At 43.1% G+C, this 13,045-nt stretch overlaps 3 protein-coding genes across 3 annotated transcripts; all 3 read right to left on the reverse strand.

Annotated features, from left to right (window-relative positions):
• Positions 1-1,804: 1,804 nt before the first annotated feature.
• EAE98_006643 (uncharacterized protein) lies at positions 1,805-3,513 on the reverse strand. The gene is made up of 4 exons (XM_038954266.1): positions 3,231-3,513; positions 2,966-3,120; positions 2,362-2,906; positions 1,805-2,308 (listed from the first exon to the last, which is right to left on the reverse strand). Exons 1-4 carry the CDS (start codon positions 3,468-3,470, stop codon positions 1,935-1,937), a joined length of 1,314 nt encoding a protein of 437 aa, XP_038809511.1. The 5' UTR covers positions 3,471-3,513; the 3' UTR covers positions 1,805-1,934.
• A 5,566-nt stretch (positions 3,514-9,079) lies between these two features.
• On the reverse strand, positions 9,080-10,564 carry EAE98_006644 (uncharacterized protein; the record flags this gene model as incomplete). The annotated part of the gene is made up of 1 exon (XM_038954267.1): positions 9,080-10,564. The coding sequence occupies one exon, from the start codon at positions 10,562-10,564 to the stop codon at positions 9,080-9,082; it is 1,485 nt and encodes a 494-aa protein (XP_038809512.1).
• Positions 10,565-11,404: 840 nt separating this feature from the next.
• EAE98_006645 (uncharacterized protein) lies at positions 11,405-12,709 on the reverse strand (the record flags this gene model as incomplete). The annotated part of the gene is made up of 1 exon (XM_038954268.1): positions 11,405-12,709. One exon carries the CDS (start codon positions 12,707-12,709, stop codon positions 11,405-11,407), a length of 1,305 nt encoding a protein of 434 aa, XP_038809513.1.
• Positions 12,710-13,045: the final 336 nt, after the last annotated feature.

The raw sequence follows: 13,045 nt of genomic DNA on the forward strand, positions 1-13,045 counted from the left end.
AGTCATTCATCCATCCATTTATCTTCTGTTTTGCTTCCGAGTTTTCATCCAAATATGGATACGACGCAAATGAAATCCCTACTCAATCTCGAGTTTATAGCCATCTAGGGAAGAACTATCTTCTTTCAATTTATTATTATCCTTCTTCTTCATCATCTTTTGCAGACATTCAACACAAGGTATCAGACGAGGGCGTTTGATAAGTCTAATCAATCTATAAAATAACGAAACTGGTCGAATTTGTTTATCATTATGTGGTCAAATATGGAGTGAACGATTGATTTCTTGCGAAATGTCATATAGAATTCATAGAATGTGTCTTCACCATGGACTCCTATTCCCAAACGAATGAGTATTTCAGAAGATTGAAAGAGGAGAACTAGTGATAATAACAATAAGATGAAGAAAACAAGAAAACCCCCTTCTCATATTCAACCCATCCTATGACCTCTTCATCGAAACCACAAAGCCACAGAGTCACTCAAAAACTCCCTTTATCATCTTTCTCCAAAAACTCCGCAAGCTCTCTTCCCCTCTCCCTCTCTCTTCCGCAATCTCGACACTCAAAGATAAATACTCTCACCAAACCCCTCATACACTCTCAAACACCCTCACATAAAACAATCTCCCAACCCCATCCTCAACACAACCAGCTAATCCCATCACGCATTCCATCTCTCAAGCATCTAGTCTCCCAGTCTCCCAGTCTCCCACTCTTCCATCAGGAACTTCGCAATACATCTCTGAAGCAAACATCTACCCACACCACGCACCATCCACACGACACCCCCATCTCCATCTCCATCTCCATCTCCATCCCTCACAAAACCTCCCCATCAAATCCTCTTCCAGAAAACAAAACTCCAACCTATCTGCCTGCACATTCATCAAAATCAAAATTTCCACCAAAATCATCCACCGAACTCCCCTCCAACCATAAACCCACATATAAATAAAATACTAGTATATAATCTACCTTCTAATACCTACCTAGGTATCTTTCCCCGTCTATATATCTCTCCATACTTTATCCACGCCCAAGAGTACTTTTTTTCACTCATTTCTTCGAGCTTGATGTATGTAAATGGAATTTACAAGATCCCTTCTAATTATGAAAAAAAAACCCCCCTCTCGATTTCTAGTTCAATCTCAATCTCAATTTCCCTTCCTTTCTTCTTCAAAGCCTTATCTCTCTCCTTTCTTCCCCTCCTCCCCTCCCCTCCTCCCCCCATCAAATCCCCTCAAGCTCAATCTCCCAATCTCCCAATCTCCCAATCTCCCAATCTCCCAATCTCCCAATCTCCCAATCTCCCAATCTCCCAATCTCCCAATCTCCCAATCTCCCAATCTCCCAATCTCCCAATCTCCCAATCTCCCAATCTCCCAATCTCCCAATCTCCCAATCTCACAATCTCTCAATCTCCCAACCACCATCACTCTCTTTCTTATAAGATTAAGACACTATTAGCGATACCTATATATACAACCCCGACGCCGAATTATTCTCTGTCCATAAAGATTCACCGATTCGTACGATTTAATATATGAGGGAGGAGACTTTCGATATCTCCTTTTTCCAGAGCAGAGCGGAAAGACGAATTCGTCAACTATACCAATACCTAGCTACCTAGGTAATTTAATTAGAGACAAGTTCACTTCATCACAACATTAGAATTACCTCTGTAATGCAAATGAAGACATCAAGCCTTCAATAATCCTAAACTCCAAAGTCAACCATAATCATATCTCGCAGAGCGAATTTTATCACGAACAAATGTTATCACTCTAGAATATACCCAAACAATTTAACAGATAATTTATTTCATTTCATTTAATGTCATATCACATAGTAGCAGCTTGAACCATCAAAGCCGCATACCTTAAAACCCATTTCCTTTCCCATCCCATATCAATTATACAATCATCTTTCCAACTTATGCCTTGTTGGCACCAGAAGAACCACTGTTCTTCGCTCTCTCACCATAAGCCTTGGTAGCGTAGTCACCACCAATAACGATCAAATCCTCAGGTCTGTAATCATGCTTGCCAGACAAGTAGCTCTCGAGAATAGCCTTGGTACCATCGGCATATCTCTTTTGAGCATCCAAAGAGGTACCAGACATGTGAGGAACCATGGCGTTTCCACCACCGAATGGGTTCTTTGCGTAGCGGAGTGGGTGGTCCTTTGGTGCTGGTTGAGGGAACCAGACATCTCCTCCGTAACCGCGGAGGTGACCAGACTTGAGGGCCTCGGCAACATCTTCCTTGACAACGATGGCACCACGGGCGGTGTTGACCAACCAGGATCCTATTTTTGATATTAGTTTAATGATATGAGTAAGCGAAGGAGAGGAAAAATACCCTTCTTCATCTTGGAGATCAACTCCTTGTTGAAAAGACCACGGGTCTTCTCGTGGAGAGGGCAGTTAATGGTGACAACATCACATTGAGCCAACATCTCCTCCAAGTCGGTAACACGTCTGCAACCAATCTCCTTCTCAACCTCTGGCTTAAGAGGTTGGTAATCGAAGTACAACAATTCCTTGCAGTCGAATGGCTTCAATCTTCTCAAGACACGCTCACCAATTCTTCCAACAGCAACGGTACCGACGACCTTGCCCTCAAGATCGAACTCGTTCTTGGCGGCAGCGGCAACATCCCATTCTCCAGCTTGGATTTGCTCGTGTGCTGGGACAAAGTTACGGACGAGAACCAAGATGGTCATAACGACGTGCTCAGCGACGGAGACGACGTTGGATCCAGTAACTTCAGCAACGGTGATACCACCGTTGGTCTTGTTGGCAGCATTGAGATCGACGTGATCAGATCCAATACCGGCAGTGATGGCGATCTTGAGGTTCTTGGCCTTGGCAAGACGCTCGGCAGTGAGGTAACCTGGGTGGAAACTGAGAAAGGAAGCTTGTTAGAATCTGCGAATTGGTATATGGGAAGATGGGTAGCATACGGAGTGGTAATGATGATCTCTGCGTCTACCAAGTGCTTGTCGAATTCGGAGTTCTCTCCCTCCTTGTCGGAGGTGGTGATGAGCTCATGTCCTTGGTCCTCGAGCCATTTGCGGATACCGAGCTCGTTCTCAGTTGTGCCGAGAAGCTCTGGAACCTAATAGTATCCATGTTAATCAATTGAATCAAAGATAGATACTCAATTGAAGTAGTTGGACGACTACCCCGCAATTGAGTAGAGGGGTAAAGTAAATATATATAACATACCTCTTCGGCGTGCTTCTTTCCGTCGTACAATACAAGAAGTACCTTGACCTTTTCACGATGATTACCCGTTAGCATTCTGACATTTCCAAATGTATGATTGAGCTTCTGTGAGCCAAAAGCAGTCGATCGCGTCGTCCATGTTGGGGTGGTTCTCGCAACAGCAGAAGCTGTGAAGATTGACCGAGCACAAGGAGACGGTCTTGTTGCCAAACGAGAGAGGGAACGAGTGAACAATACCATTTTGAATTATTGTTTTATTATTTGTAGTTGTTGAAGAAGGTATTGATTGATTGTAGAATAAGTAACAAAGAGAATATTTCTGTTGTATGGAAGTTGTGTTAGATGTATGTATGTTTGGGAAAGTGCGGGGTTCGGGATGTATTAACCTATATTGGCAGCCACGGTTAGTAACATGTACATCGACCAATTGAGGATATCGATGGTATTTGAGGCTTAAGGGATCAGAATAGAGTTTGGAAGATCCCAATGGGATTGATCTCTTGACCATATGAAGCTATCCATACTTCCCTTCTGATGTTGTTGGCGATGGGAGGGGTAGAAGCTTACCTTTGTTCTGAATGTCTGATATATAAAGAAGATGAAGATGTAGAGGAAGTAGACAACAAACAAGAAGGCGGGAACAGCTCTTCAATATATATAATATTTGATACCTTCGCTGCCTTCAATACCCCTCAATAAATTCGGGATATCACGACTGCGTTCCATAGCAAGAAGTCTTGGTATTTCCACCATTTCCCCTCTTTTTCCGACAATATTGGGTCAAAACTATCCACAAATGAAAAGTGGTCGACTCGGAGGACTTCATCGCATTCTCCACTTACAGCACATAAATAACCAACGAGGTAACTGGTAAGAAACTCATGAGACTCGGAGAAGGCCAAAGAATCATCCATCGATCATCTTGCCGTGTTGGGCGGTATTGTGTGGTCAAAGGTCCATTGCCAATTTGGTCCACGTTTCCGAATGGCAATGGGATGATGGCATGATGGTTGGATGGGTGAATCGGTATTCGGATTGTTTGGACCAGCTGGTCTAGGTGATTTCTCGTAGATTCGTAGAATTTCAAAGGGTAGCTCGGTAGCTTTACGGGGAGCTATGATTCCGCACGTTTCCCGTACATGTATGGTCCACTTTACTCAAGCTAAGCTCAGGAACAGAAAGACCTTCACGTCGAAGTGGATGAGAGATGCATTACATTGCTTGCCACTATCTAGAACGTTGGGTATGTGACGATGATCATGAAGCACACGATGATCATGTTAAAGTATGGAATCTATGGACGTACTGTGAAGCACATGGTGATCATGTACAAAGGATGGATTCTATGGTAGTACTATGAAGCATACGATGATCATGTAAAAAGTATGTATGTATGCATGCCCTATGAAGCTCAATAGAACTGACTGGTGGATGTTTCACCAGGTGATGATAATCAATCCCATTCTTAACCTTACCTGTTGACTTGACCCAGCTAGCTGTCTCCTCTCCCAGCCCATTGTGACACATATGCAACTTCTGGTGTTCCTGTCCTTTTGCCTCTAGACCTGCCTCGCCTGCCTCGCTTGCCTCGTAGACCCTACATATCATGCCCACTCAATTTGTATGCACATCGAGACACCGGCATAGTTGTCCTTCTGTCTGTCTGTCCGTCCGCCTGTCCGTCTATCTATCTGTCTGTCTATCTATCTGTCCGTCTATCTATCTGTCTGTCTATCTATCTGTCTATCTATCTGTCTGTCTGTCTGTCCGTCTGTCCGTCTGTCCGTCTATCTATCTGTCTGTCTATCTGTCTGTCTGTACTCAAACGATCATTTCCCATCAATTTTCCTTCCTGCGGGCCTGCGGGGTAAAGCGTTATTGTGTTACATCACATCCCAACCAATTACCCGCCGGACATCTCTCGGCGTGGACCCCACCAGCCATTCGGTATCTTATCAAAACTACTCGCTTGTACCATTGTACTCTCCGAACTTCCCCTTCATTCTACATACGTAACAAAAATTCGGTATCTACACATCACCACGATAACCAACATCGAAAAATCTCCGTCTACCATGGACGCCGCTCCAAATCTGGTCTGACCGTGCCGCGAGCATGCTTCAATTCCGCGTTCAATAAATGCACCTCAGGAGTTGCGCGGGGTATAGGTCGTGAACAGATGTGCATCCGTGCCTAGTCCTGGTTCTGTATGTGCAGTGTGCAGACCAGTCAACGTTGAATGGGTGTGGTGGCATTGCATTTGGGGTCCAATATACTTCTTGGCAATGTTCGAGACCGATGATTTGCACGGGACCAAGAATGGGGCGGCTTCAATGGCAGGTATCCGCGGTAATTAAGAGGCCCTAATTAGTGACTAGTACACCTTGTTGTCTTCATATCCAAATCAAGACAAAATAATCGGGTTTCAAAGTCGCAATCTAGTCTTGGCAATCACTCCCTCATGGTCCAAATTACAACGTCAATCAAATGAGTTTTTTACTTGTTAAAACGCTCAGTGGTTGAGAGACGGTCTTGATTTCAATACAACGACTTATTTCATTCATATCGCGAATGGAAATGCTTCCACAACTGCGGCCAAGCGCTTCATGGGAGAGCGATGCGGTATGGAGCAGAGAACAGATAAATCTCCGCATTGACGAATTCGCAGCTTTGAAGTAGCTAGTGTGGCTCTCGAGATTTTTCAAGCTGTGATGGAGGTTGAAAGCCAGCCTTCAGAGAATCTCCAGATGCATCACATTGTCAAAGAAATGATCTCGCAAGGCCGTGTTAACCAAGAGCACGAGAAAATAAAGTAGAAGGGCTACGTTTAAGCCCAAGAGTGGTTTCATCTCCCCTCTTCTTTTCGAGCTCTTCAACACTTCTTTGTCCCCTAGAAGTTCTCACGTCCTCTTTACCTGCTCAACCCTTCAAAGTTAACTCAAACTTTCCTTGTCTTTGAATTGGAAACGAGATCAGGATATCTGGACATTTTTCTCGATAGACTCGATTGAAAAACACCCGTTCAATCATTTATGACACAAATTGGAAGCAGTACAAAGGCTTTTTTCTCTTCTGGTCGAGGAGAGGAGAGGAACTGTGTGGAGTGAAGCAAAAATGGGTATGCGTAGTTCGCAACGCGATCATTATATTCGTGCTTCAGCTTGAACATTTAATCACTATGATATTTTGCGTTATAACTTAGACCAAGCAATCTCACCTTTTTCATTCAGATCTATCTTGCTTCCCTAAACTCAATTATATCCAGAACATCTACATTCATGAGAATGGATCGGTATTGATACAAATTCTCTTGATCACAGACCAGGCACACTCATTTCTGCTTGTTCCGAAGGGGTATTCACTCATCGTGTTTCCATCAAATTATTACCAGCCAGCGATGTAGTTATCTCGAGGGCTTTTCCAATCCTTCGCTTTTTGTTTTAGTTCGAATAAAGTACATGAAGATGTTGTAGATATCAAGGAAGATTTGGAGCCAAGACACACAATATTCAAGCCCGGAATGAATATCTGATGTTATTCCAGAAAATGTTATTCTAGAATAGTATCTATTCACGATATCTCAACGGGTCACTAAAGTGGCCCCTATAGGGCATTTTGCCGCCATTCTCCTGTTTTTTTTTATCTCGACATGTCCTATCACAGTCACCATCCAAGTCAAAATTCTGACGATTGATCCAACAATGAATGGTGTAAATTATCTTGAGGATACCGAGCAACGTTCGTTCAACATTGTTTATTTTGGGATTGATATAATGATTCTCGACTGTTCTCTCGTCTCTTCTCTTACATATGATATTGACTTGAGCTATACATGGAGAAGTTATTTATAGGATTAAATGAATGCGTGAGGTCAGCTTCTCAGGGCTGTGAACTTACAACTGTATGTTCTGTGAATAATATGAGTATTTTCGGATCAAGTCTTTCTTCATCCACATGCGATATTCAATACCGACGGCTTTGGAATACACTTATATCTAAATTTATTTTTAGAATCAAGAAGACTCATTGCTCAGTAGTTCTGATCTTAAACCTGTTTCCGAGTGTATCATACCCTAATGTGAACATTTTTGAGTCACAATACCTTCGTGTGAGACTCATTTTCATAAGCTTTTGACTGCAGTGCCCTGTTCTTATCACTTTGATATCTCTCGAATGCATCTTTCGAGTCAGAATGCCTTCTATTTGAACTCATTATCTGAACTTCAACTCGAAGTTAAAGATAGGAAAATAGATGGTCATTTCACTTTACAGCTAGCTTTTCTCTACACAGATTCGATCGCATCTTGTGTAAATAGAGTGCCAGTGACGCAGTACTTACTATATAGTTCCTAATTAATAACATTTTATTCTGTCTAGAGAGCTAAGCCATGTATGTATAGAAAGAAGTAGTTATTGTATAGAGATCTTTATCTATCTACCTAGGTAGCAATCTTACCGAGATATGATATGGAAAGATTCCGGGGTAGTTTCTCTAAAGCTCGATGTATTCCGATGCATTCTAATTCACCAATCTACAAGTTCAATTGCGAGATTTATGAAGTCTTTTTGAGCTCCTCTGTCTCGCTGTAATAAAGTCAATTTGACTACTTATTCATACTGATTCATATCTGATAACAATCGGAACTAAGTCATTAATGACTAAATCGAGCCAAGTTTTCTCAAACTACGGCTAGAATGAGTAATATGTCGTCATTTTCAACGTATCAGAATCCCTCATAGGCTCCTTGGGGGTATATCGAAGACTAAATGATCAAATTTACTTATTATTGTTGTTCTTATATATCTTGTGTCTTTTTATAGGCCTAAATAGAGTCAACTCCATCAAGTGAAGCTAAATTATGTCTAAAATTTATGAAAAATGACACGACAAATTAAGTTTCTATGGATAAGTGTCTCTGATAGCTTGAGTTGAGGTATATTTGAGCGTTGAATGATTGAAGATGGTCTATGATACCATTCTTCCTTGAAGTATCACTAAATCTCTATAAAATGCGAATGGACTTGGTTGTTCGGAGTATCTATTTCGGTGTTGATACGTATTTATGATCAACATCTTGGGAAAACAAGGACCAACACTGGAGGTATACTCAGAGACGCTCAATTCAAGTAATTCCTCCTCATTATTACCAACTCTTATTTGATTTGGATGTTCGAATATTTCTGAAAATTATAAATGCACTCGGAAGCGAAATGAAGACAAATTTCCCCTTCTCTCACTGGTTAATCAACCCTTTCTACAGATCCCCTCCGTTTATAGAGAGGAAAGGTTTCAAAGGAGCTGGGGGTAAGTTTGGAGTAGCTCTTATAGCATTATGACATGCTAAGTTTCGGTCTTGTAGAGGTGGATGTATTTCCTCAAAATAAGATAAAATATAAGGGTGCCGGCTATCTATCTTTCACTCTATTCAAACAATAGGGAGCACAGGAGATTAAATTCAATACCTACCTCTTCTGGACCCCATACACTTCAATAAAAGACGATTCCCTTTTCTAGTCCCGATTAAGAGGCAGATATCGACTGAAACGGTATCAAAACTAATGTGTTAAGAATTCAGTGTGAAAAGCAACGTTGTTAAATATTATCCATCTATCTCTAGGTGTTCTACCTGTATCTTGCGGTGGTGCGACCAGCGCCTCTACCTCTTGCATCTATGCATGCCTTGATTAAGTAAATCCTCAGTCGTACGACCAGCGTATGAGACTTCCCGGTATCTAATTATGTCCTAATGGAGCGACCAGCGCATCTAATGTCTAAATTCCTTTATGAAATGCCATGCAAGTTCTGCAGAACGTTCTGTTTCCGAACATTACGTTCTTTTGTCCTCAAATTAATGTTTACGTCCCTTTCCCTTGTCTTTGGGCTCCTCATCTGGGTTAGAATGATGTGAGCGATGTGAGTGATGTGAGCGATGGTGCCTATTCGAGGAGCCTGAATTCGAATGACTGGGATCTTTAATGTGTCGTCTCAAATATTTTCCAGATTGTTGTTCTTTTGACGTTGACCCTGAAGGTTGACTGCCTGGTTCATATTCATTGGACTCCAATGTCCATTGCGCGTTTCCTTCGATATCAAGAGTTTCTACATAGATGAACTCTTTGATTCGCCAATCCCATCGGAGGCCTGGATCCCTCAGGGCTTTATCATAAGTGTGTCCCCAATAATCCACAATCGTTTCTGGCACGTTGCGAAGAACCCGTCGAGGAGACCATGAAGGACGTAGCGCCCATTGCTCCACATTCCTGAATGCTTTATCACGCTTCGTGTTTTTTTTATTGGCCATGATGTCGAACAAGTGCCTCACTTGCTCCTCAGTGAAGGCGTTTGGTCGCAAATGAGTTACTCTTTCAAAGCCTGGTGGTCTTCCGGCTTTATTGAGTATCGCCACTATGTCACCAACCGTATTTACCGGATCACTCCCGTTAGGCCCTGTTCCTTGCAAACCTTCAACTATGGTGTCAGGTCTGTGCACTGCTCCCAGATGAACTGTAGTGATGTATGCTAGTCGATATAAGTCCACATGATCAAACATAAGACATATCTTTTCATCCTCACAGCCCGCTTTACCCTGCCATGTATCTATCCACAGATCAGCCACGACACCCTTATTGGGCCGAGTTTTGTTGAAATCCGGAAAATATCCTGATTTCCAAGGATCAGTAGACCATTCTCCATAGGGTGGTTCATTAGTTTGACGAGGAATGTACTTTGCTCCAGGTATCTCAGTCTTTAGCTGTTCGAAGGTTGTTGGTGTGCCTGGGGTCTGGGCGTAGATGGAAGAAGGCCCCCGTGTAGGCGGAGAGAGCTGTCTTTGATCTCCAAGAAAATGGCGAGTATCTTGCTTACGCTGAGCGTAATTATGAGCAGCCATGAGACTACCATAATTTTGAACTTCCTGGGGATTTATGACTGATGGGTTAAGATCACTTGAATTTATGGATGGTGGCGGTGGACTATACTGCTGAAAGTGTTGCGCGGTCTGTGGTTGAGGTTGGGCAATATTTAGGTTGTCAAATGTAGGTCCATATTGTCCGGCGTTTGAGTTTTGTCCATAATTCCCTGATGAATATTGGCTTCCTGATGCAAGAGGTTGAGATAAATTTGAGGAAGGATATGAATACTGTTCTCCTGACGCAACAGGTTGAGATAAATATGAGGAAGGGTATGAATAATGTTCTCCTGACGCAAGAGATGGTTCATATTCCTCAGGTATTCTCCCTATCACTGGGCCCGCGTCACCTTCGATGATTTGACGGCGAGACCAACGACGCTCACGCAATTCATCATACGTATGGGCATCTCTGTTGTAAGACATGGCTGTTCAGTAAAATTTAGGTGCAGTTCTTAGTTTGCTGATCGATCTGATGGGGTAAAGAGTGGTGACACTAAGCTTGCGACTCTGGCAGCTAGACACTGCAAGTAGATTCCGAAGACGAGCTTGGCGACGGGAATGCCTAGAAACTTTGCTAAACAGTAAGGTAATGTATTACTGAAGAAAAATAATGGATGGTGATAAAGTGTGTATGAGGTAATATTAAGAAGATTATCTTGGTTCACAAGTGTTTTGTTATTGTTGTGTATTCTGAAGATGTTTCGTACTTTGCAGACTCGAATCAAGAGGGTTGCACGGTTCCTTATTATTCTCACAATCCCCCTGTAGCCCTTCTCTGAAAAGCTTTCAAGATGACTGTAAAAGAGTACTCTGACTCAAAAACTGCATATGAAGAGTGACTCAGATATGGTATTGGAGTCAACAGCATAGGAGATTCACTTCAATACCTGACTTTTCCAGCTCATATGTATTCTATTGAAAAACTGCTTCGGTTCCCAGTTCCTAGTTCCTATTACAATGCAGATGTCAAATGAAGTGGTATGGAACCCAAAACGTCGAGAAAAATTTAGTGGAAAAAGCAACGTTATTAAGCATTATCTATCTATCTTCGGGTCTTTATTACCAGTGGTGCGACCATCGCATCTACATTTGAAGCCGCTCTATGCCCCATTAAAAGAAATCCTCAGTCGTGCGGCTAGCGCATCGGACTTCCTGGTGTCCAATTACATCCTAACAGTATGACCAACGCGTCTAGCCTTAATATCTCTCCATCATCTTCGTAAGAAAACCTCCCAGAAATGTTACTCCTCGCTACCGGCCCCATTAGTTACGATACTCGGTATGCCTTTTGTGCAATCTTCTAGAAGAGCTGGATGATGAATTATCACTTGTGGCACGTTTCTTACCTTTCCCAGAACCGGTTGGTGCCCGATGGGTATCTTCTAGCTGCTGCGACTGCGAGCTGTAAGCATGTCGAGGTTGAGGCCCTGGACTCTCAGATGACAAGGGGCCAGGAATTGAGCCACCGGGAACCGGTTTAGGGTCTACACCCGAAGGTCCCAGTAGCCTCCAATTTGAATCTCCGTCATAGTGCTGGAAGGCCATCAAATAATGACTCGAGTCGAAGCGAAAGTACGATTTTTGTGCGTTACACTGCTGAAATGTCATATTAAAGTATGCATAGATTGCCTCTGGTATGCCATTCAGAACTCTCTTGGGAGTGATCATGGAGACTCCTCTTCTCGTAGACCACGCCATAACTCTTATCAAAGGATCATTGCGGTTTGGATTGTTTTGGTTGTTGAGAATCTGGAATAATTGTCTCAATATCGGAACATCTACCAGCTTATGTCGATTATCGAGGGTTCTAAAAAAGCCTGGCGGTCTATTGTGAGTCCGAGGGCTAGCCATGTTGAATATTGTCGCTATCCTCTCTAGCATACCTTCGTCTTCATCGGAGACAGTGTTCATGCTGACATTCCGTACCAAGGTTACAGTGAGATATACAAGCCGAAAGAAGTCAACATGATCCCATCTTCTACAGATCAATGACTCTTCTTCGTCAGCAGTAGCAGCTTGCCAGAACTCTTTCATAAGGTTTTTCGTCACGGGCGAGTAGCCGTAATCAGGCTCCCCAGCCTTTGGCATATGCACCCATCGAGTTTTCGCGAAGGCGGTGTTGGGAATCCAACTGTCTGGAAATCCATAAGGAGCCTCACCCTCTATCAAATCCATTTGTGGGTAATTTAACTCCTCCTCCATGACTGGTAGTCCCGGACTTGCGACGTCCTCAGTGGGCTGCCTGGTGCCATGAAGACGGTTTCCAGAATGCGCTGATGATCCACGGGAGAGATGGGTACCTGGAGGGGCAGCTAAACCATACGCAGCAGGGCTCCCAGAAGCAAGAGATGACGTCTGGAATGTGTCAAACTGTTGCAGCTGTTGTGAAAGGAAATTTCCCTGCTGCTGCTGAGATGCTTCTCCATAGCCCATAGTTGGAGTATTGTAGGCACCAGTTGAGGGTTGTGACCAGTTAAGATCGTAGTTCATATCAGGAACTTCATCTTGGTTCCATCCAGACCCCTGCCCCGCTTCGTGCCAGCCTTCTTCAGTGCAATCATCGGACATTGCTAAAATACCACACGTAGATACTAGATAGCAAAACGACTCGGATAATAGAAGTTGGGAGATTTCCAGTCTGTCCGCTGGATACGATGTCAAAGGTCTGTTGGGTATCTAAGACTATGATGAGCTCCGAATTTGACAATGAAGTACGCTGTCGATTCAATAGTCAATAGAGACTGGATATGGGCGATACTAGCTGGGAATGTGATGTACCGAAGCCGTTATGGAATGATGAAGGGTGTATCTATGACGATAAACACTAGTATCCGCGTAAAAGCTGGTTAAGGGAGAGGACTTGGTGTTTTTTGATCAAATCGCGCCTGGTAATTGAAGAGGTAA

This window comes from Botrytis deweyae (genome assembly GCF_014898535.1).
Source record: "Botrytis deweyae strain B1 chromosome Unknown BDEW_014, whole genome shotgun sequence".
In the NCBI taxonomy this organism is placed as follows: Eukaryota; Fungi; Ascomycota; class Leotiomycetes; order Helotiales; family Sclerotiniaceae; genus Botrytis; species Botrytis deweyae.